Source organism: Nicotiana sylvestris, chromosome 11, assembly GCF_000393655.2.
Source record: "Nicotiana sylvestris chromosome 11, ASM39365v2, whole genome shotgun sequence".
In the NCBI taxonomy this organism is placed as follows: domain Eukaryota; kingdom Viridiplantae; phylum Streptophyta; class Magnoliopsida; order Solanales; family Solanaceae; genus Nicotiana; species Nicotiana sylvestris.
The window spans coordinates 76,182,676-76,204,316 of NC_091067.1; the positions used below are offsets into that span (position 1 = coordinate 76,182,676).

A 21,641-nucleotide genomic window follows, 5' to 3' on the forward strand; every position below is an offset into this window, starting at 1 on the left:
AAGTTGCAAGAGCAAAAGAAAAGCAGGCTGATGGGCACACCCAGCAATGGGAGATGCTGGCACACCCTCCAGCCTGTTTACTTAGAGGTTAAGACCCTATTGGTTCAAACATAATTCATGGGCAACAACTCACATTGCCATGCCTTAAGTCATAACTCTCAAACACATAGGGGTAATGGGGGTAGGGAGCAAGGATTCACAGCAGAAACAAGCAGAAAGATATGAGCATACTAACATAAATATTAAACTTTACAGAAATAGTACAGTAGACATGGATATAAAAGCTGTAAATGAACACATTGTGATGATGCTAAGAATTAAACCTAAACATACCAGTTTTCAGGGAAACAAGTAAAGAAAAGCAGTAGGTCTTGTAAAACAGGCCACAATGCAGACAAGAAGAGAATATTATTACGAGAGAGTATGAGTTCAGAAGGATTCTGAAAGTGTGTTCTGTCTGTGAAGAGGGTCGTTCCTCTTATAGTGAAAAATCAGGCAGAAATAAGGTAAGAAAATAGTTGAGGAACTGATTGTCAATTAAGAATCAATTACACAAGACTTCCCTTAATTAATGGATTCAGATTCGAACAGGTAAAAACCATTTAAGGAAAGAAATTGAGTAAGCACTTTGTGCACAGCATGCAATTAGGGGCAAATACATAAAAGGTTATTTTAAGGACAGGGTTTTGAAGTACACGGTTGTACAAATAAGGTAAGAAAATCAATTAGTAGCCAATAAATCAAATGGTCAGGGATCTTGTAATTACTGATCCATGAATGAACCCAGTAAGAAAAGATGAAGAAGTGTTTTAACTTAGGCCGAGTAACAGAGAAAATCAGCAAACAATGGAAAGAAATCAATCAAGCCCTATGCTGAAGGAGGTTTTAACTAATTGCAAATTTGAAAGTCACTTGAGAGAGAAATGCATCTTATATAAGGAGCATGTGAGCATGTTAAGCATGAAAAAAAAGAAGGGATTATCGTGTCATTGTGAAATCAGTAGGAAAATCCAGTGTAGAAGAGTTTAGTAAAAAGCCAGAATTGTGTGAAAACAAAGATGTCCAAACTCAGTTCAGAGACTCGAAGTTAGTCTGAAAGAATTAAGGGTTTTTTGAAATAAGACTCTAGTTCAAACAAACCACAAAGCAGAGATGAGAAGGCAAGAAATTGAATCGAAACATGTTTGGAGGTTTCAGAAAAGAACTGAATCTTCCAACATGCTTCTTTCAGCAACAGAACTCCTGAGTAACATGCAAACACAGTAGAAGGGTTCAAAGCAAACAGAGTGAAGAAACTAATTCGAAGTATAAAAAGACTGATAAGAACAGTAGAAGAAGCATGCTTAAGAAGATCTTTTAGAAGAAACCTAAACAGAGCTCAGTAGAAGGAAATAGTAAAAACACTTAAGAACACAGTAGAAAAAAATATAGTAGGAGAACATACCATAACATGGTAGAAGAAAATACCAGAACACAGTAGAAAAGCATATGAAAACATAGTATAGGAAAACACAGTAAGAGATGCATACAAGAACATGGTAGAAGAAAATAAAAGAACAAAGTAGAGGCAAATACGAGAACACAGTAGGAAAAGCATACAAGAACATGGTAAAAAAAAATACAAGACCACAGTAGAGGCAAATACACATGAAAGAAAGACAAAGAAAATCAGAAAAACACTTAAACACTCTCAGAAAAACCCTAGATCGGAAAAGAAAGATTTTAAAAGTAGCTTTTTTTAAAGAAGAGTCAGGAAAATCATTTGAAAACTCAAGAAAAGCATAGATACACAACGGATCTAAAGGAATCGGAGAAACCTCTAAGGGTTAGGGTTTCAGAAGAACCCTAGAAATGAAAAAGCTTTGAAAAGTCACAGATCTGAGTCGGAGAGGTTAGAATTAGGCTCACACAACCATGGTACGTCGGAGCAAGGCCGGAGATGACCGTGGAACTCGAATCGCTAGAGGTCTGGACACAACCCTTCATGGTCGAGTCAAGGAGCTTCAGTTAACCAGGCGTAAGGAGCCATAGGTGGCTTGGTGGGTGGTGAAACCACCATAGATCTAGGTTAGAGTGTGGCCGGAGAAGGTGAAAAGGATTCATCGAAGAGGAGAGAATCAGGGAAGGTTCTAGAGAGAACCAGGGGTTAGAGAGATAGAGACGAGTGAGGGGAAATGAGGGGTATTGGGGGGGTCGTTTGTTTAAAAAAGGTAAGGGCGGATCAAGACCGTTGATCAAAATTGATCAACGGCCAAGATTTGATCCGGGTTGGGCCGGTAGTTTTAGGAATTGGGCTGGGCGATTTGTAAATTGAAATTGGGTTGGAATAGGGGTGCAAATTAGGCTGAAATTGAAAATGAAATCTGGCTAGGTTTTAAATAGCCACTTTTCCCCATTTATTTTATAAAAAATAGCAAATTAATTTCTGGAAACAAATTAAAGGTACTAAATTTATTAATAATATATAAATATTAAATTAAAAATACTAGAATTAATTTTGTAATTATAAACGCAATTAAATCTAAAATAGGCTAATATTGCAATTATATGCAATTTAGTTTTAAAATACTAAATAAATTTGTAAAAAATGTGCGAAAATTACCTTAACTATATTTTAGTATAAATATGAGAATTCAATAAATAAATTACCATAATTATAATTTTGGGAACACTTATTAGGTTTTTTTTGATAAAATAAGGCAATAAAATTGATTTTAAAAGCCTTTAAAATTAAGGAAAAATAATAAAAATATTTGTAAATACTTATATATGCATACATGTGCTATTTTGAAAGTATTTTGCATATAAAAAATATACAGGGAAAAATTGGGTATCAACAGCTGCTCCTCTTTACTCGGGAATGATGAAATAGTTGTCGGGTAAAGATATGATGGCCAATTTTGACCGAGCGAAATGGTTTGAAGAGGTTGACCGTGATCTGGTTCCTGATCTGACTACATATCCCTGGTCTTACATGAATCAGGCCATATGTAGTTCAGGATCCGTCGGTGAGGTATGTCGATGGAGGTTTTTCAAAAACGGACGCAATGGGGTGAGCGGTTAAGGTCTAATAGGGCTTCCAGGAAATGGAGCAGGACTTCTCCTGCTGAGACGGCCGTTGCTCGCCGGTTTACCTGCAAATAAGCAATACAAGTGTATATTGTGCGAAAATTTAAACGTGATACAAATTTCCGTCGGACCATGAATGTTGTCTTTGGTTAGGATGACATCCTCAGACCATGACGTCTTAGGCCATGAAGCATATGATAAGGGATTCACAAGCCATGAAATGATGCTCTCGGGCTATGAGAATGATGTCTTCGAACTATGACGCCTTTGAATAATGATATGCAAAAGATAAAAGGGGTCCTCAGGCCATGGCATGGAGTTCTCGGGCTATAAAAATGGTGCCTCCGAACAATGATACCTTTGGATAGATTGGCGATCTTTCAGCCCATAAGATGCATAGGGTGACGATCTTTTAGCCGATGCAAGATGTAAATGAAGTGGCGATCTTTCAGCCGATGCAAGATGTAAATGAAGTGGCGATATTTCAGCCCATGAGATGCAGAAGGCGGTGATCTTTCATCCATGCAAATGTAAATAAGGTGGCGATCTTTCAGCCAATGAGATGCAGAAGGTAGCGATCTTTCAGCCGATGCAAAATGTAAATGAAGTGGCAATCTTTTAGCTGATGCAAGATGTAAGTAATGTGGCAATATTTCAGCCCATGAGATGCAGAAGGTGGCGGTCTTTCAGCCATGCAAGATGTAAAGATGGCGATCTTTCAGCCATGCAAATGGAGGTAGAGCTTAACCTCAGAAGCAGAATGGTAGCCTTATGCAATGCAGAAAATACAGACGGAGGTAGAGCTTAGTCTCGGAAGGCAGAATGGTAGCCTTATGCAATGCAGAAATACAATTGGAGACACTGCTTAGTCTTGGAAGGCAGAATGGTAGCCTTATGCAATGCAGAGAATGCAAATGGAGACAGATCTTAGTCTCGGAAGGTAGAATGGTAGCCTTATGCAATCCAGATAATGCATATTGAGACAGAGCTTAGTCTCGGAAGGCAGAATGGTAGCCTTATGCAGGAAGTAAAAAGGGCAAACGGCAATAGAGTTTTTTTAGCTAAAAGCGGATTGCGGTATCGTGATTGCTATGGATATTATGCCTGCTGGGGACACTGTTGTGTGCGGATAATAGTCATAAGCAAGTGCAATGGTTCGGAGAGTTGTATTCCTGAACTTTGTGAGTGCACATATGGTATACTTGATGATTTTGCAACTCAAGTGCCTGCATCCAAAGAAAATCGTGAGTTTTGTAAAGGGGGAGGTTAGTTCGTATCCCCGCTGGCTTTGCTTGACCTGCTCTATTTTGATCTGGTGATACTGCCTGTATCATTGGGGTAGCGTTGCTAAGCAGAGCGATTTTAGAAATAAACATGCATGATTTTAGTAAAGAAAAATGTAACATAAATACATAATTGAGAATAGTTTTCTTTAGATGAACCGACGATTGCGACGTGGTTCAAGACAATGCAACTTCTCTTGATCCGGAATTTTGAGGGTCCTCATCAAAATTCTACCCCAATTTACTGGGCTGCTACTTCTGACGGCTGCTTGCGGCGAATGGCTGAAATCACTTCGGAATTTTGAGGGTCTTCCTAAAAATTCTAGCTCAGTTTCCAATTGCGAGGGGAAATGAAAATTTTATTGAATTGTGACCAATCCCATAGGGCTGCCTATGTATCCCCTCTTAAACGGGAATCAGGTCAGGCGTAGTTCAAATTACATCATGAAAGAAATCATAATGGTTACACATAATATCGATTGACTGCATCTGAATTGATCGGCTTTGGCCAAACTTCCCCGTCTATTTCTGCAAGTATGAGGGATCCTCCTGTTAGAACCCAGTGAACCATGTACGGACCCTACCAGTTGGGAGAGAATTTCCCTTTGGCTTCATCTTGATGCGGGAAAATCATCTTTAATACCAGCTGCCCAAGTGTGAATTGTCTTGGCTTAACTCTTTTGTTGAAGGCTCTGGACATTCTGTTATGATAAAGCTGACCATGGAAAACTGCATTCATTCTCTTGCCATCTATAAGAGCCAGTTGCTTGTAATGACTCTTCACCCACTCTCCATCGTCGAGTTTTGCTTCCTGTATGATCCTCAAGGAAGGGATTTCTACTTCGGCGGGAATGACTGCTTCTGTACCATAAACCAACATGTAGGGAGTTGCCCCAGTTGATGTGCGGACTATGGTGTGGTACCCTAATAAAGCAAATGATAGCTTCTCGTGCCACTGCTTATGCTTCTCTATCATTTTCCTTAGTATCTTCTTGGTATTTTTGTTGGCGGCTTTTACAGCTCCATTCATTTGAGGCCTTTAGGCTGTAGAATTCTTGTGTTTGATCTTGAAGGTTTCACACATAGCTTTCATCAAGTCACTATTGAGATTGGAGCCATTATCAGTGATGATTGACTCCGGAATCCCGAATCGGTAAACAATGCGGTCGCAGACAAAGTCTACCCGACTTTCTTAGTCACTGCTTTGTAAGATGCTGCTTCAACCCATTTGGTGAAATAATCAATTGCTACTAGGATGAAACTTTGCCCGTTTAATGCGGCGGGTTGGATTGGTCCAATAACATCCACTCCCCATGCGGCGATCGGCCACGACGAGCTTGTCGCATTAAGCTCGTTGGAGGCACCTTTATCATGTCTGCGTGTATCTGGCAACGGTGACACTTTCGGACATACTGGATGCAGTCTGTTTCCATAGTCATCCAAAAGTAACCAGCTCGGAGTATTTTCTTTGCTAAGACAAAATCATTCACATGTGGACCGCATGTCCCTGCGTGGATTTCCTCTAATAGCCTGGATGCTTCCTTTGCGTTGATACACCTTAGTAATCCAAAATCAGGAGTCCTCCTGTACAGGATTTCTCTGTTGTGAAAGAAATTGTTGGATAACCTCCAAAGCGTGCGCTTCTGAGTAGCGTTTGCGAGTTATGGGTATTCTCCTTTTGCCAAGTATTCCTTGATATCATGAAACCAAGGTTTTCCATTTGTTTCTTCTTCGACATGAGCACAATAAGCTGGCTGATCATGGATCTTTACCAGAATGGGATCAATGAAATTCTTGTCTGGATGTTGTATCATGGATGATAGGGTAGCTAGTGCATCGGCGAATTCATTCTTGACTCTGGGAACATGCTGGAACTCTGTCTTTATAAACCTCTTTCTTAATTCATGTACGTGATGCAGATAAGGGAGTATTTTGGAGTTCTTGGTTGCCGATTCTTCTCGGACCTAATGTATAAGCAAATTTGAATCCCCAATCACTAGCAACTCTTGAATATTCATGTCAATAGCCATCTTGAGCCCTAAGATGCAGGCTTCGTATTCGGCCATGTTGTTGGTACACGGGAATCTGAGTTTGGCAGAGACCAGATAATGCTGATCGGTTTCTGATACCAGGACTGCTCCTATGTCAACTCCTTTGAATTTTGCTGCTCCATCAAAAAACATCCTCCAAGCATCATAGGATTCTATAATGTCTTCTCCTATGAATAATACCTCTTCGTCGGGAAAATACGTTTTCAAGGCTTCGTATTCTCCGTCCATGGGATTTTCAGTGAGGTGATCTGCTAGTGACTGTCCCTTGATCGCCTTCTGAGTCACGTAGACAATGTCATATTCACTCAACAAGATTTTCCACTTGGCTAGCTTGCCCATGGGCATGGGCGTCTGAAAGATTTACTTCAAAGGATCCATCCTTGATATGAGATATGTAGTATAGGCACAAAAATAGTGCCTCAGCTTCTGCGCCACCCAAGTCAAAGCACAACAAGTGTGCTCTAATAGAGAATACCAAGCCTCGTACGGGGTGAACTTCTTACTGAGGTAATAGATGTCTTGCTCCTTCCTCCGCATTTCATCATGCTGACCCAGAACACAACCGAACGCTCCATCGAATACTGCAAGGTAGAGTAATAGAGGTCTACCTGGTTCGGGCGGGACCAAAACTGGTGGTGTTGATAAGTACTCCTTGATTCTGTCGAAGGCCTTTTGGCAGTCATCGGTCCATTTTGTAGCGGAATCCTTCTTCAACATCTTAAAGATGGGCTCACAGATAATTGTAGATTGTGCTATGAACCGGCTGAATAGTTGAGTCTCCCCAAGAAACGCATTACGTCCTTCTTGTTCTTTGGCGGTGGTAGTTCTTGAATAGCTTTGACCTTTGATGGATCCAGTCCTATCCCTCGGCGACTCACAATGAACCCAAGTAGTTTTCTGGTAGGAACCCCAAATACACATTTCGCGGGATTCAGTTTCAGGTTTTACCTTCTCAATCTGTTGAAGAACTTCCTCAAATCTTCCATGTGATCAGTGGCTTTCTTGGACTTTATGATGACATCATCTACATACACCTCAATCTCCTTGTGTATCATATCATGGAAAATAGTAGTCATGGCCCTCATGTAGGCGGACCCTGCATTCTTCAACCCCAACGGCATCATTTTGCAGCAGTACATTCCCCACGGCATAATGAAAGCCATTTTCTCAGCATCTTCTTCATCCATCTAGATCTGATGATAACCAGTGAAACAATCTACAAATGATTGCAACTCGTGCTTGGCACAATTGTCAATCAGGATATGTATGTTCGACAAAGGGAAGTCGTCTTTTGGACTGGCCCGGTTGAGATCCCGGTAATCGACACAGACTCTGACCTTCCCATCCTTCTTCGGCACCGTCACAATATTGTCTAACCATGTCGGATATTCTACTACCCTGAGACCTTAGCTTTGACATGCTTAGTGACTTCTTCTTTGATCTTCACACTCATATCAGGCTTGAACTTTCTGAGCTTTTGCTTTACCGGTGGACATGTCGGATCAGTTGGCAGTTTGTGGGCCACAATAGATGTGCTCAGACCACTCATGTCATCATATGACCAGGCGAATATGTCCTCGTATTCTCTTAGAAATTTTTATGTACCCTTCTTTTTCTAACAGTGATAAGTGAACACTGATTCGTGTTTCCTTGACATTTTTTGCATCTCTCAGGTTAACAATCTTAGTCTCGTCCAAGTTGGACTTCGGCATGTTCTCAAAATTCTCAACCTCTTTAACAATTTCTTCCGGTATGTCATCTTCCTCTGAATCTATGTTCGTTTGTTGCGTTGTCTCGTTGCATGTCACAGTCATTGGTTCATCAAGATAGGTAATAGTAATGCTGTATAAATAAAGTAATGAGAGAAAGTAATAAGAGTAATATTTGTAAGGAAAATGAAATGCTTTGATAAATTTCATAACTGTTTTGAACATTGGAAGATCTTATTGCGAAAATTCAAAATGCGAAAGGAAAATCAACTAGTAAAAATAAAAGATATTGCATGATGCTTTGTTCAACCTTGCTACCCCGAGGCTTTCTAGGCTTTGGTGGTTCTGATGGTCCTATTGTTGAGGCATGCTCCTTGGCTTACGGCCTGTATGGAAGGGCCTTCCTCCCCCTCCTCCTTGAAGATGACACAACAATCCATGTCATCTTCTTCTAGGAACAAATTCCTCACTGCTGCCAGTGCTTCCTCTTCTTCCGACCCATAGATAACATCGGTCGGGTGGAAAGTCTGCTCCAAATGTTGTATTGGCTGCTCCAGCGGGTAGTATGGCCCGCGCCATGGTGGTGACCAGTTTTTGAATTCCTCCCAAGTATACTCATATCCCAGACCGAAAGTAGTGCCATGTTTCTTCAGTTTGATAGGCTTGCGATTCCTTGGAGGTTGTTGCCAAGTCCCTTGCCAGGTTCATATCTGCTCCAGTTCAATATGCTTTCAATTTTGTTGTCCCACCATTTGTCTTTGTCAACGGCATTGACTCACTCGATGCGGTGATAGGTTTCCCCGCCTATCTTTCTTATTCCTCCGATCACTAGGATGGTTTGGCGACTGTATATGGGATTGCTACCGTCGCCGTGAATGATCACCTCTTGGTTATTTCACTCAAACTTCACTGCCTGATGTAGTGTTGATGCTATAGCCCCAACGACATGAATCCACAGTCGTCCCAATAGCAAGTTGTAAGATGCCGGCACATCTATTACTTGGAAATCAACATCGAACCAAGTAGTCCACATTTGCAAGCACAAACTAATTTCCCCAATAGTGGACCTTTGGGAACCGTCGAAAGCTTTGACGTTGATGGCCCCATCCTTGATCTCGTGAGGCCCCTTTCCCAATGTTCTGAGTGTTACCAATGAACAAATATTGAGGTTGGACCCTCCATCAATCAGGATCCTAGTGATAAAATAATCTTCGCATTGCACGGTGATTTGCAACGCTTTGTTGTGACTCAATCCTTCTGGTGGCAGCTCATCTTTATGAAAAGTAATCTTGTGACTTTCCAATACCTACCCTACCATGTTTGCCATTTCTCCTCCAGTGATGTTGCTTGGTACATATGCCTCACTCAGCACCTTCAACAAGGCATTCTTATGTGCATCGGAACTTTGTAGCAAAGCTAGGATAGAAATTTGTGCCGGTGTTTTGTTCAGCTGATCAATAACTGTGTATTCCTTGGCTTGTATCCTTCTCCAGAGATCATCAGGCCTAGTTTCAGTGATGGTCGGCCGACCAGAGGCCTGCTTACTCGACTCAGCTAAATGTTTCGGAGTATAAACCCTGCTGGTTCTTGTCATACCCTGTGCTACAACTATTTCCCCGAACATGGCTTTCCCTTTCCTTCTCTCCTCGGCTTTGTAATCCCAAGGTATGGTATTTGTATGGAATGGTGTTACAGCCGACATTGCTATCGGAATCGGCACGGGCACCTTTACTCCGAACAGAGCATGTACTTTGGAAGGTAACACAACAACTTCAAATGGTATATGTGCATTTGCTAAAGACCTAAACTCGACCTCAATCGGTGCTGGTGTATTTGCCGAGGATGGTGCTTCAAACTCAAGTGGTATGGACATGTTTACCTTGGCATCTCCAGAAGGCTGAGTCTGGACTACAATCGGATTAAGGGTGACTATTGCCTTTTTTGGTTTGTCACATTCTATGATTAAACCGATCGATCCTTTGGGCTCCCAATCATCCTCTATTTCAATCATTTGAACACCTCCACCCTTATGGTCCGGCAGAGGGTTGTTGCGGACATTCGGAGTAGGCTCCTTTACCACAATGATCTTGTTATCAATCAAAGTCTGGATCTTATCTTTTAGAGAGCGGCATTCATCAATGGTATGCCCTTTTATGCCAGAATGGTATGCACAGGATTTATTTGGATTGACCCATTGAGCCTTTCGTACAACTTTGAGCCTTTTGTATAGCTGGTCAATTGGTTTAGCAATGGCGGTACACTGTTTGGGAAGTCTGCAGTCACAATTTGGTCGAGGTCTGGGGAAGTTTTGACGTATGGGAGGCAATTATAGTGGGATGGCTGAGCATTGTAGGCTTGGTAGAACTATCCCTAGGCCTACTCCTTTTACATTAGACGAACCATCAGTGAATAAAATCCAAGTCCCCGGGTTTGCACCATTAAAAACTTGTAATTCTTTTTCTGCTTCTAAGTGCATCCCCTGGCTAAAATCAACTACGAAATTAGATAATACTTGAGATTTTATAGCAGTCCTAGGTTGATAAATGATTTCGTAATCACTTTATTCTATAGCCCATTTTTCTAACCTCCCTGACAATTCATGTTTATGCAAAATATTTCGTAATGGAAAAGCAGTAACTACAACAATGGGGTGACATTGAAAATAAGGTCTTAATTTTTTAGATGCCATGATCAAAGCTAATGCTAATTTTTCTAGTTGTGGATATCGTGTTTCAGCATCTAATAAAGACTTTCTTACATAATAGATAGGAGATTGTTTACCTTGGTCCTCATGGACTAAAACAGCACTTACCGCAACTTCTGACATGACCAAATAGATGAGTAGCTTTTCTCCTTCTTTTGGTTTTGCCAATAATGGTGGATTTGACAAGTAGGCTTTTAAATTTCTAAGGGCTTGTTGGAAATCTTCGTTCCACTTAAAATGATCTTGCTTTTTGAGTGCGGAGAAAAATTTAAAGCATTTTTCTGAAGATTTGGGAATAAATCTCCCCAAAGGTGCAATTCTTCCCGTTATCCTTTGGACTTCTTTTTTACTCGTAAGGATATCAGGGATCTCCTCCATTGCTTTGATCTGAGAAGGATTTACCTCAATACCACGGTTAGAAACGAGAAAGCCCAAAAATTTGCCTGAGGCAACCCCAAATGCACATTTTTCTGGATTGAGTTTCATATTAAATTTTCGTAAAATTTCAAATGTAACAGATAAATGAGAAATATGATCATGAGAATGCTGGGTTTTGACGAGCATATCGTCTATATATACCTCCATGGTTTTTCCTAAATGTTCTTGGAACATTTTGGTGACCAACCTTTGATAGGTTGCTCCAGCATTTTTGAGACCAAAGGGCATTACTTTATAACAGTAAGTCCCCCTGTCTGTGATGAAAGAAGTTTTTTCTTCGTCACTGGGGTCCATTTTAATTTGGTTGTACCCCGAATATGCATCTAAAAAACTCAAAAGTTCATGTCTTGCAGTTGCATCAATTAACAGATCTATATGCGGTAAAGGGAAAGAATCTTTAGGGAAGGCTTTGTTAAGATCTGTATAATCCACGCAAACCCGCCACTTACCATTTTTCTTAGGTACAACCACTGTGTTTGCTAACCAATTAGGTTACTTTACCTTGCGTATTGACCCAATTTTTAATAGCTTTTGGACCTCATCTTGAATCACCTGATTTTTGAAAGATCCTTGCTTTCTTTTCTTTTGCTTTACTGGTGTGAAGGATGGGTCTTCATTTAGTTTGTAAGTCATCACATCCGGTGGTATCCCTGTCATATTAGCATGGGACCAAGCAAAACAGTCCACGTTAGCTTTTAAAAATTCAATCAACATACCTCGCATGTATGAACTTAAATTGGCTCCAACATAAACCTTCCGTTCAAGCCATTGCCAAATAATATCACAGCCTCGAGCTCTTCAATTGTTGTTTTGATATTTTCATTATCTTCAGGTTCCTGAATTGTATCAGGTCTCGAGTCTAAATCTATCTTTTCTTGTTCGGTTGAGGTTTGATCCTTGATACCTTCAACTGTTTCCTGTAATTGCTATTTTTCTTTATTTACAGTGCTTGTATCTGTTATAGTGTTGATACTCCTAGCTGTCTGTTGATCCCCATAAATTTGGCAAATTCCCCACGGTGATGGGAATTTAATAACTTGATGTAGAGTTGATGGGACAGCATCCATGTCATGGATCCAAGGTCTCCCTATGATCATATTGTAAGCCATTTCCATATCTACTACCTGAAATTTAGTTTCTTTAACAGCACCTGCAGCAAAAGTTGTTAGAATTACCTCTCCTTTTGTTACCACACTTGAATTGTCGAACCCGGATAGGGTATGCGCCTTAGGTATCATTTTGTCTTCAGCTTGCATTTCACGTAATACCCTTAATTGTATAATATTCACGGAACTTCCTGGATCAATCAAAACTCATTTTACATTAGTATCATATACAAGTAAAGATATTACCAGTGCGTCGTTATGTGGGGTCATTACTCATTCGGTATCTGCATCATCGAAAGAAATACTTTCATTTTCTAAAACCTATCGTACCCGTTTACCTTGTGTTATCGTTACTTTAGAAACCTTGTTGGTAGCCGTATATGTTACACCGTGAATATCTTCTCCCCCACTTATAACATTCACGGTTCTCTTGGGTGAAGGGGTCTTTGGTGGCTCCTGCCTATTTTTCATATAGGCTTGCTTACCTTTCTCACTAAATAACTCAGTGAGATACCCCTATTTCAATAGATGATCCACTTCACTTTGAAAGAATCTACATTTTGAAGTTTTGTGCCCGTGATCATTGTGGAATTCGCACCAATGGTCTGGATTGCATCTATTTGGATTTGACCGCATCTCTTTTGGCCATCGTACCTTATCTCCCATGCCCCTCAAAACAGCTACGAGCTCGGAGGTACTGACATTAAAGTTATATCCGCCGAACCTTGCCTTTAAACTTCTGTCATCATCTCGTGACTCTTGTCTGTTTCGTTCATTTCTGAACCTTGATGAAGAACCAGATTCCCTGTTCCTCGATTTTTGGTCATATCGTTGACTATCCTGCTTTGACCGTGAGTCTTTCCCTGCATGTCCCATATATGGATCGTACCTGTTTTTACCTGATCTTTTTTCTGTTTCTGATCTCCTGGATTTGCTCCTTTCTTCATGATGAAACTGAGGTACGGTATCTTCCTCAATTCGCAACTTCGTACTATACCTGTTATAAACATCATTCCACGTGGTTGCAGGGAACTCTCGAAGGCTTTCTTTAAGTCTTCTCGTGGCTGTCACACCTCCTTTTTCACTACACCTGTAAGGGTGTAAAGAAGTTTTTCCATTTAAAGGACAATCGGAACGGGATTTAATTATTAATTATTCAGAGTCGCCACTTGAGAGATTAATGGTGTCCCAAGTCACCAGTTGAACCCCGAACCGAGGAAAAATATGACTCTGTTACAATCTGCGAACCAGAAATCCGAGTAAGGAATTCTGTTAACCCGGGAGAAGGAGTTAGGCATTCCCAAGTTCCGTGGTTTTAGCACGATCGCTTAACTGTTGTATTTAATTTTATCTGATCTTAATACATGCTAGCTAATGTGCCTTTTATAATTATTTTTAAAAGAATTGCAACGTCATGAAAATGCGCTTCAAACCACGCCGCAATCAATGCGCCCGTGGTTGTCAACACACCTCAACTTCGTTGAGATTGGGATTTGGGCCGCTTCAATGCACGCCCGAATTTAAGAAAGTGATTTAATTAAATCGTGCCTAAAGATTCGAACGTATTATTATTTTTGGGGAAGGTTGTGGAATTTACTAAACAACCTTTCCAAACTTAAACATTTTAATAATTCTACTGTTATCTACTTAATTTGTCTCTAAGAATCCTGATTGGTTAAGGCCATACCTTTCAAATCCGAGTTCAAATATCTAGAAAGAAAATGCAGAAAATTGGTCTTGAGCCCAGAAGGCCCAAATCATATAATTGCACATGCTGTGAGCTCAAACTCCTACAAGTCCAAGCATTGGGCCTAACGCAGGCCAAAATTTTAAACCCAACGACAGGCATCCGTGAAGCCCAGGGATCGAGCCCTTGGGGCACCCTTCGGTTTAACTAATTGTTTCAGGTTTTTAATGCACTTAGGCCCAATTCAAGTCCCTACTCGACCACGACGGACCTGGGCTGCCTATTAATATGCCAGGCCCAAATGAAAACTGGCACAATACAAAGCTATTGAATATGCAATTCAGATTAAAACCAAAATTGAAACCAATCACGCGTATTGAACTCAAAATCAGTTGTAACTATGCAAATTTAACTTTAACAAACTGCTAAACTTAAACAAACTGAAAGCTACAGCTACATAGACATGGAATGCAACAGTCTGAATAGTCTGGAAATGGTTTGAATTAACAATCCCTAATACGATTCAATCCAAACGAATCAGATATGTATAATCACTTATCAGTCAACTAATTACAGCTATATACATCCAACGAGCACAGATTGACCAAGGTGATTGCATTTCATCCCAAATTGTGATTACATCAAGGTGCTTTTGAAAGTGTACCTGGAAATTGGAATGTAAATAGAGAAGGGAAAATTAGCAGCAGTAACAACTCAACAGCAGCTCAGAAACTAAAGTAATAACCCAGTGACAGTCAGTGAAGGAGTAATACAGTCCGCCCAGGTTCAACAGTTCAGAAGAAATGAGTTGAAATGCATAGCAAACTCAATGAATTAACCCAAAACACACTCAGGAATGTCAACCATTAGAAATCCAGATAGATGATTCCAAATCTGACTTGTTTGAACTTAGAAACCAATTGAAATTGACCCAGGAAAAGTGTTGAACTTCAGCTAACAGAACTTTAACTAATCATGCAAATCAACTAATCTTTAGTGAATTTCAGATCTGGGGACTGAAGAATATTTAGTGGATTTTTTTTTTGCTAAAAATTCCCTCCCCCTCCTCAAGGAACTTCATGGCCTTTTATAGGTGATACCCAAGGGTTAATCAGACTTTGGGTTCTCTTTTTAGTCCCTCCCCTATTTTCAGTTTAGCCCCTCATTTCTTTACTTGTTTCCCAAGCTAATATCCTAAGATGGCTGAAATCTACACTAAAATACCCTTCTAGAAGGCCCTAGGATGCTCTACTACCCCCTAAAATACCTATACTACCCTTACCCTCACTTTGAAATTACTATTCCCAAAGAAACTACCCTTTTCCTTGCCTAAACTACCCCTGAAAGCTTCTCAAAGTTACTGATTCTACCTATATTCTCAACAGCTATAACCAATCCCCTGAATTAATCCAAAACTAACTAAGACTGATTAATTAGAACTCAGAAATTACCCAATTGAACTAACCAATCTCAATTATTCAATCACCCAAACCCAAACAACTTTAAAAAAAACAGGATCAGTCAACATTAATGGACAAGATGGTACTGAATCCAAACTAATTAATTATGCCGATTTTGCAATTAAAATTGTGATTAACTAATAAATGACACATGCATCAAACTAAATTAAAAATACGAAGATGCTTTACTGATCAAGGATCAAGGAACAAAGAAGATTTAAACTACACTAATACACAAAATAAATCATAAAATTAACAGAATACTTTAATGAAATCAAAACTATAACTGACACTTCAACTATGCAAGTAAAAGAAACAAGAAAACTCACTGAAGCACGAGAAACTCCGGCCAGCTGCTATCATCCGAATCTTTCCAGATTTTTGACACATAACATCCCTAACCATGTGTTTTTACAAGATAACACATGGTTAAGGATATTATGGTCTAAAATCACCAAGATTTTGGGTTAGGGTTTTGGAAAGAAATTCTTAGATCTGAAATTCGAGCCGCTTCACCGGGATTCGAAGGAAGATGGTCATGGATTTGGGTTGAGGGAAGTCTGGGGATGATGTAGTATAATTTTGGGCAGGTTTGGAAGAAATTGCGACTTTGCCGGAAACTTCAATCGGAGATTCGACGAGTTCCGGCAATATTCGAGGGAAACTAATGGTAGGAATTGAAAGAGGAGAGTGAGGAGGACGAGAGGTGTAAATTTGGGGGTGATTAGCGTCGGCGCTGCCACCGGCGATCTAGGGGTTTCAGGGCGGTGCGGCTAGGGTTTGTGGGGGGGTGAGGAAGACGATGGGGAATGGGGTGGGGGGCCTTCGGACAGTCTTATAATACGCCTACCCCGCCTCTGAGCTGTTGATCTGGTTAACCTCGACGACTTGGATTAATCGACGCCAAACGACGTCGTTTTGAATTTATCACATCGGACCGGATGGGGAGAGGGTTCTGGGCTTGGGTCGGAACAACGGTTTGGGCTGGGGTTTTGGTTAAATTTGAGATGAGCCCAATTTTGTTCTTGTTTGTTGTTTTTTCTCTTTTATTTCTTTTATCTATTCTTGTATTTTGTTTTCCACTTTGTAATTTTGTATTTATTTTTTCTGATTTTATAAAATTGCAACAATTAAAATAAAGTCCTAATATATTTCAAAACTAAACTAATTAAATTCTAAAATTATTTAAAACCTATTATACGCCAAATTTACGATTAAAACAATTAAAATGCGAAAGTGAGCTATTTTGTATCCTAAATGCAAATGCATTTTTTTTGTATTTTATATGAATTAACATGCACAAATAAAATGCAACCATTATCAGAAAATGATATCAAAATGCACAAAAAATTGTAAAAATAAAGAAAAATTATTCTGTTGGAATTTTTGGGAATTATTCATAGATAGGGCAAAAATCACGTGCTCACAGCTGCCCCTCTTTGCTTGAAAACATGAAATGTTTTCGGGCAAAGATAAGTGAGCAAATACGAGCGATTTTTGCCCGTTTGGAAATTCTGTGTGAAGCATTTTTGAAAAGCTTGACCGCACCCTGCTTCAGAGGTTGCCTACATATCCTGGGCTAAACAGGAATCAGGTCAGTGTAGTTCGGGAATGTCTGGTAGTTGGGACAACCAGGAGCTGTGATTTCACTGTGATTGTTGTTGTTGCTGCTTGCTGACTTCCCTTATTACACCACGTCAAAGATAAAAGAAGCTGAACTAACTATGCTCTATGAATTACAAAAGTCCTATCTAGATTCTTCAAACTTTACTCTTGTACTTCCTTGTTGCCTTGTTGTCTTGTGTTTTCCTGTTGCCTCATTGTCTTGCATTTTCTCGATAAAATTCCTTGTTGCTATTTCAACTGGTCAATTGAGATGATGTTCCCTCTCTCCAAACTGCTGAACTTGAGTAATCTTGAACTCGAATGTATTCCTCTGTTATCCAGGTGGTCTCCTGATTGCTGAACTTGAACTTGAAAATACTCCTCTATTATCCAGGCGGGTGACTTCACAGAAATATACAAAACGAAGAAAACTTTCTGCCCCAGTTTGGAAACTGGGCACACGTTACCGGATATTAATAGGAACTTGACTAAAGCTTGACTTGAAATACCTCTGTTGTACAGGCGGGCTCCTTCTTTCTGAAACTTGAATTGTATACCTCTGTTCTCTCCAGGCGGGCTCCTGACTGCAACTACCTAAAAATTTAGCACTTCCATTCTCCCGGTGGGCTCCTGACTTCGACTACTTAAAAATTTAACACCTTCATTCTTCAGGCGGGCTCCTGACTTGGACTGCTTAAAATATTTAACACCTCCATTCTCCAGGCGGGATCCTGACTTTGACTACTTAAAAATTTAACACCTCTATTCTTCAGGCGGGCTCCTGACTTGGACTGCTTAAAATATTTAACACTTTCATTCTTCAGGCGGGCTCCTGACTTCGACTACTTAAAAATTTAACACCTCCATTCTCCAGGCGGGCTCCTGACTTTGAATACACAAAGAAATTGATTGAAAACTAAAATCTGAATTGTGTCACCTCTGTTCTTCAGGCGGGCTCCTGATTGCTAAAATTGAATTGTATGTCTCTATTCTCCAGGCGGACTCCTGACTACCGAAATTCAAAATGCGTGTCTCTGTTCTCCAGGCGGACTCCTGACTTTTAAAATTTAAACTGTATATCTCCGTTCTTCAGGCGGACTCCTGACTTCAACAAAATAATCAACCAACGGAAATTTTTCTGCCCCAGTTTGGAAGCTGGGTGTATGAGTGAGTGTTAAACTGAATCATATTATCACATATTACTAAGAATTGAAAGCCAAATCCTATTATCCAGGGAAGCCCTGACAACTCCTCATAATTACAAACCTAAAATATTACTCTCACTATATCATGTTATCTACAAGGGTTTAAACTACATCCTTTTATCCAGGAAGATCCCGTCCACTCCAAATAATTATGAACCTAAGGTGTCACTTCTCACTATACCATGTTATCTTATCCGGTTATTTGAATTATGTCCTATTATCCAGGAAGGTCCTGACAACTTGCATTTTATCCTAAACATGTAAACTTTGCAACCAAATTATATTCCCCTGCGCTATTCATGATTATCTCGTATTTAATCAAACCGCACTTTGCGGTCAAACTTGATTACCGCTTGCTTTCCCTTTATGGAGAATTCCTCCTGAACAACCAACTCTGCCCCTGTTCCAATCAAAGAAAATTCTGTTAGTTTAAAATGGTGGTTAGTTGGTGGCATTCTTGCTGAAAAATCCTTCCCCTGCATTGCCTTGTGTTGACTGACCTCCATGCACTGACCCTGAACCGCTTGACTTTCTAACCAACTTTTAAATTCCCCAACCTCTGGCAACCTAAATGTTTTGTACCCATGCTATTATTTCGCTTTTCTGACCCTTTTGTTTGAACCTTTGCATTTCCCACGACATCTCCCAATCAGTTTACCGATGAAACTTCCGTTAATTCCCTGTATTCCATTTTACATCATGTTGTTTTTGACATGCTCTGACCACGTTGTACTTTACAATTCCGGAAGCTGGTAGTGAGCCTTGAGATCGCTTCCCACTTGCCTTTGAACATAACTGACATTAGAACATTTAGACAAACAAAACCCCCAAAAGAGAATGAAATGCAATGGTTTTACGGATTAGGGATAAGAAGAATCCAAAACCGGATGACTACTAAAAATGAAGTGAAGAAAAGAAACTTATTTGACCGGAATAGCTGACGCCAATGGTCATGACATGCATTTCGGACTAATCGACCCAATCGATCCAACTAAAACATCTCTCAATTGCCATACCTCATTTCTCAGAACTTCCATCAATTGTTTGAATTACCCAGACCTTAACCTTGTTTTCCTGCAGTACCACGCAACGGTTTCCATTAACAGACCTTTCTCAGTTTGCCATCTCTCAACTCACTTTCGCCTTGAGGTGCCCGTGAAGGTTTTCACCACCAAGACTCTCTCATTTTATTTTCTCTCAGCTCCCGTCACCTTACGGTGCCCGTGAAGGTTTTCACCAATAAGACTTTCTCATTTTTACTTTTGTTTTTTCTTGCTTGAACCAGAGTGTTGCCACTGCTACGAATTACCGCTACCTGTTCGACCTGGCATTTCTTAGAAATTGACCAGAAGGTCTTTCTTTGGACCGTAATGTAGGCTTTTGGATTGGGTTAGAAATAAAGGTATAAAAGGCTCAAAACAATTCAAATGGGTTTAAATTACAACTCTCGGAATCCAATTTTTCACAACAATCACAACTTCTGCCCCAGTTTCTTGCTTGGGGATTTTTGGATTTTTATTTTGGTATGACTGAACCTCGGAGTAAGGCTGCCTACGTAGCCTTTCGGGATCAAGTCAAACGTAGTTCACTGTATCATAGTTACCTTTGTTGTTGTGTTTTTTTTTCTTTTCTTCTTCTTTTCCTTCTCTTTCTCTTTTCCTTCACCTTTCATTTTTATTCTTTTTGTTTTTTTTACTTCTTTTTCCTTCTTCTTTCTTTTCTTTTCTTTTCTTTTCTTTTCCCTTGCTTTTCTCTTTTTTTTTGTTCGGCACCTGTGTTCCTTGATAGTGTCATTGATTCCGAAAGAGGGGTATGAAAAATAAGTAAGGCTCAAAGGGGATGACAAGGGATAAAAGTGTTTGGTTAGCAGGACAAAACGCCTTCGTCATTTCAATCTTTAAGATACGCCAAATACAAACAAATACATTCAGAAATAAAGAAATCATATATAATATCTCTTGACTGTATCGGAATTGATGGCCATTTCTATATATTTCCCTTCTACATCTGTCAAATACAATGCCCCGTTAGACAACACTCTGGTTACCAAAAATGGTCCCTGCCAGTTTGGGGCAAATTTTTCTTTTGCTTCAGCCCAATGAGGCAAAATCCGCCTCAGTACTAACTGTCCGACTTCAAATTTCCTTCGACACACTTTCTTGTTGTATGCTCTTGCCATTCTTCGTTGGTACAGTTGACCATGACACACTGATGCCAATCTTTTCTCGTCAATCAAACTCAACTGCTCAAGGCGGCTTTTCAACCATTCGTCATCATCGATCTCAGCCTCCGCAACGATTCACAGAGACATGATTTCCACCTCCGCAGGTATTACTGCCTCGGTGCCATACACCAATGAATAAGGAGTCGCCCCTACTGAGGTACGAATGGTGGTGCGGTATCCTAACAATGCAAAAGGTAATTTCTTATGCCACTGTTTAGACCCTTCAACCATGTTCCGGAGTATTTTATTTATATTCTTATTGGCTGCTTCAACCGCACCATTTGCCTTGGGACGGTATGGATTAGAATGCCTATGGGTAATCTTAAACTGCTCACATGTCTCTTTCATCAAATGGCTATTAAGATTAGCTCCATTATCTGTGATGATTACCTTCGGAATCCCAAACCGACAGATGATATTTGAGTGCACGAAGTCGACCACAACTTTCTTAGTCACAGACTTGAACGTTTTAGCTTCCACCCATTTGGTAAAATAGTCTATAGCTACCAAAATAAACCTGTGCTCATTTGACGCTGCTGGATCAATTGGCCCAATAACATCCATGCCCCACGCAACAAAAGGCCATGGTGCGGACATCGTATGTAGTTCTGATGGTGTAGAGTGAATCAAATCTCCATGCACTTGGCACTGATGACATTTACGCACAAAACTGATACAATCCCACTCCATAGTGAGCCAATAATAACCTGCTCGGAGAATCTTTTTTGCTAGAACGTACCTACTCATATGCGGTCCACAAACTTCGGAATGTACCTCAGTCATGATAGATGTGGCCTGTCTTGCGTCCATGCATCTCAACAACCCGAGGTCTGGAGTTCTTTTGTACAACACTCCTCCACTAAAGAAAAACCCACTTGTTAATCGCCGAATCATTCTTTTTTGATTACCGGTGGCCTGTACCAGATATACTCCCATCCTGATGTACTCTTTGATATCATGGAACCACAGATCGATGTCGATTTCCTCTTCTATCATATTACAATAAGCATGCTGATCACGGACCTGAATCTGCAACGGATCAACATAAGCCTTGTCTGGATGATGCAACATCGATGCCAAAGTAGCCAAAGCGTCGGCGA

General features: G+C 40.2%; 1 protein-coding gene across 1 annotated transcript; it reads right to left on the reverse strand.

Moving 5' to 3' along the window:
* Positions 1 to 3,060: 3,060 nt before the first annotated feature.
* Positions 3,061 to 5,328, reverse strand: LOC138881191 (uncharacterized). Its single transcript, XM_070161398.1, has 2 exons — positions 5,073 to 5,328; positions 3,061 to 3,134 (listed from the first exon to the last, which is right to left on the reverse strand). The coding sequence occupies exons 1-2, from the start codon at positions 5,326 to 5,328 to the stop codon at positions 3,061 to 3,063; spliced, it is 330 nt and encodes a 109-aa protein (XP_070017499.1).
* Between the last annotated feature and the right edge of the window lie 16,313 nt (positions 5,329 to 21,641).

Excerpts from the sequence above, each read along its gene's own strand:
- LOC138881191 (XM_070161398.1), bottom strand. The coding sequence starts at position 5,328 with ATGATAGAGAAGCATAAGCAGTGGCACGAGAAGCTATCATTTGCTTTA. Across the intron at positions 3,135-5,072 it reads AATGAATGCAGTTTTCCATG|GTAAACCGGCGAGCAACGGC; the intron begins GTCAGCTTTATC and ends GCTTATTTGCAG.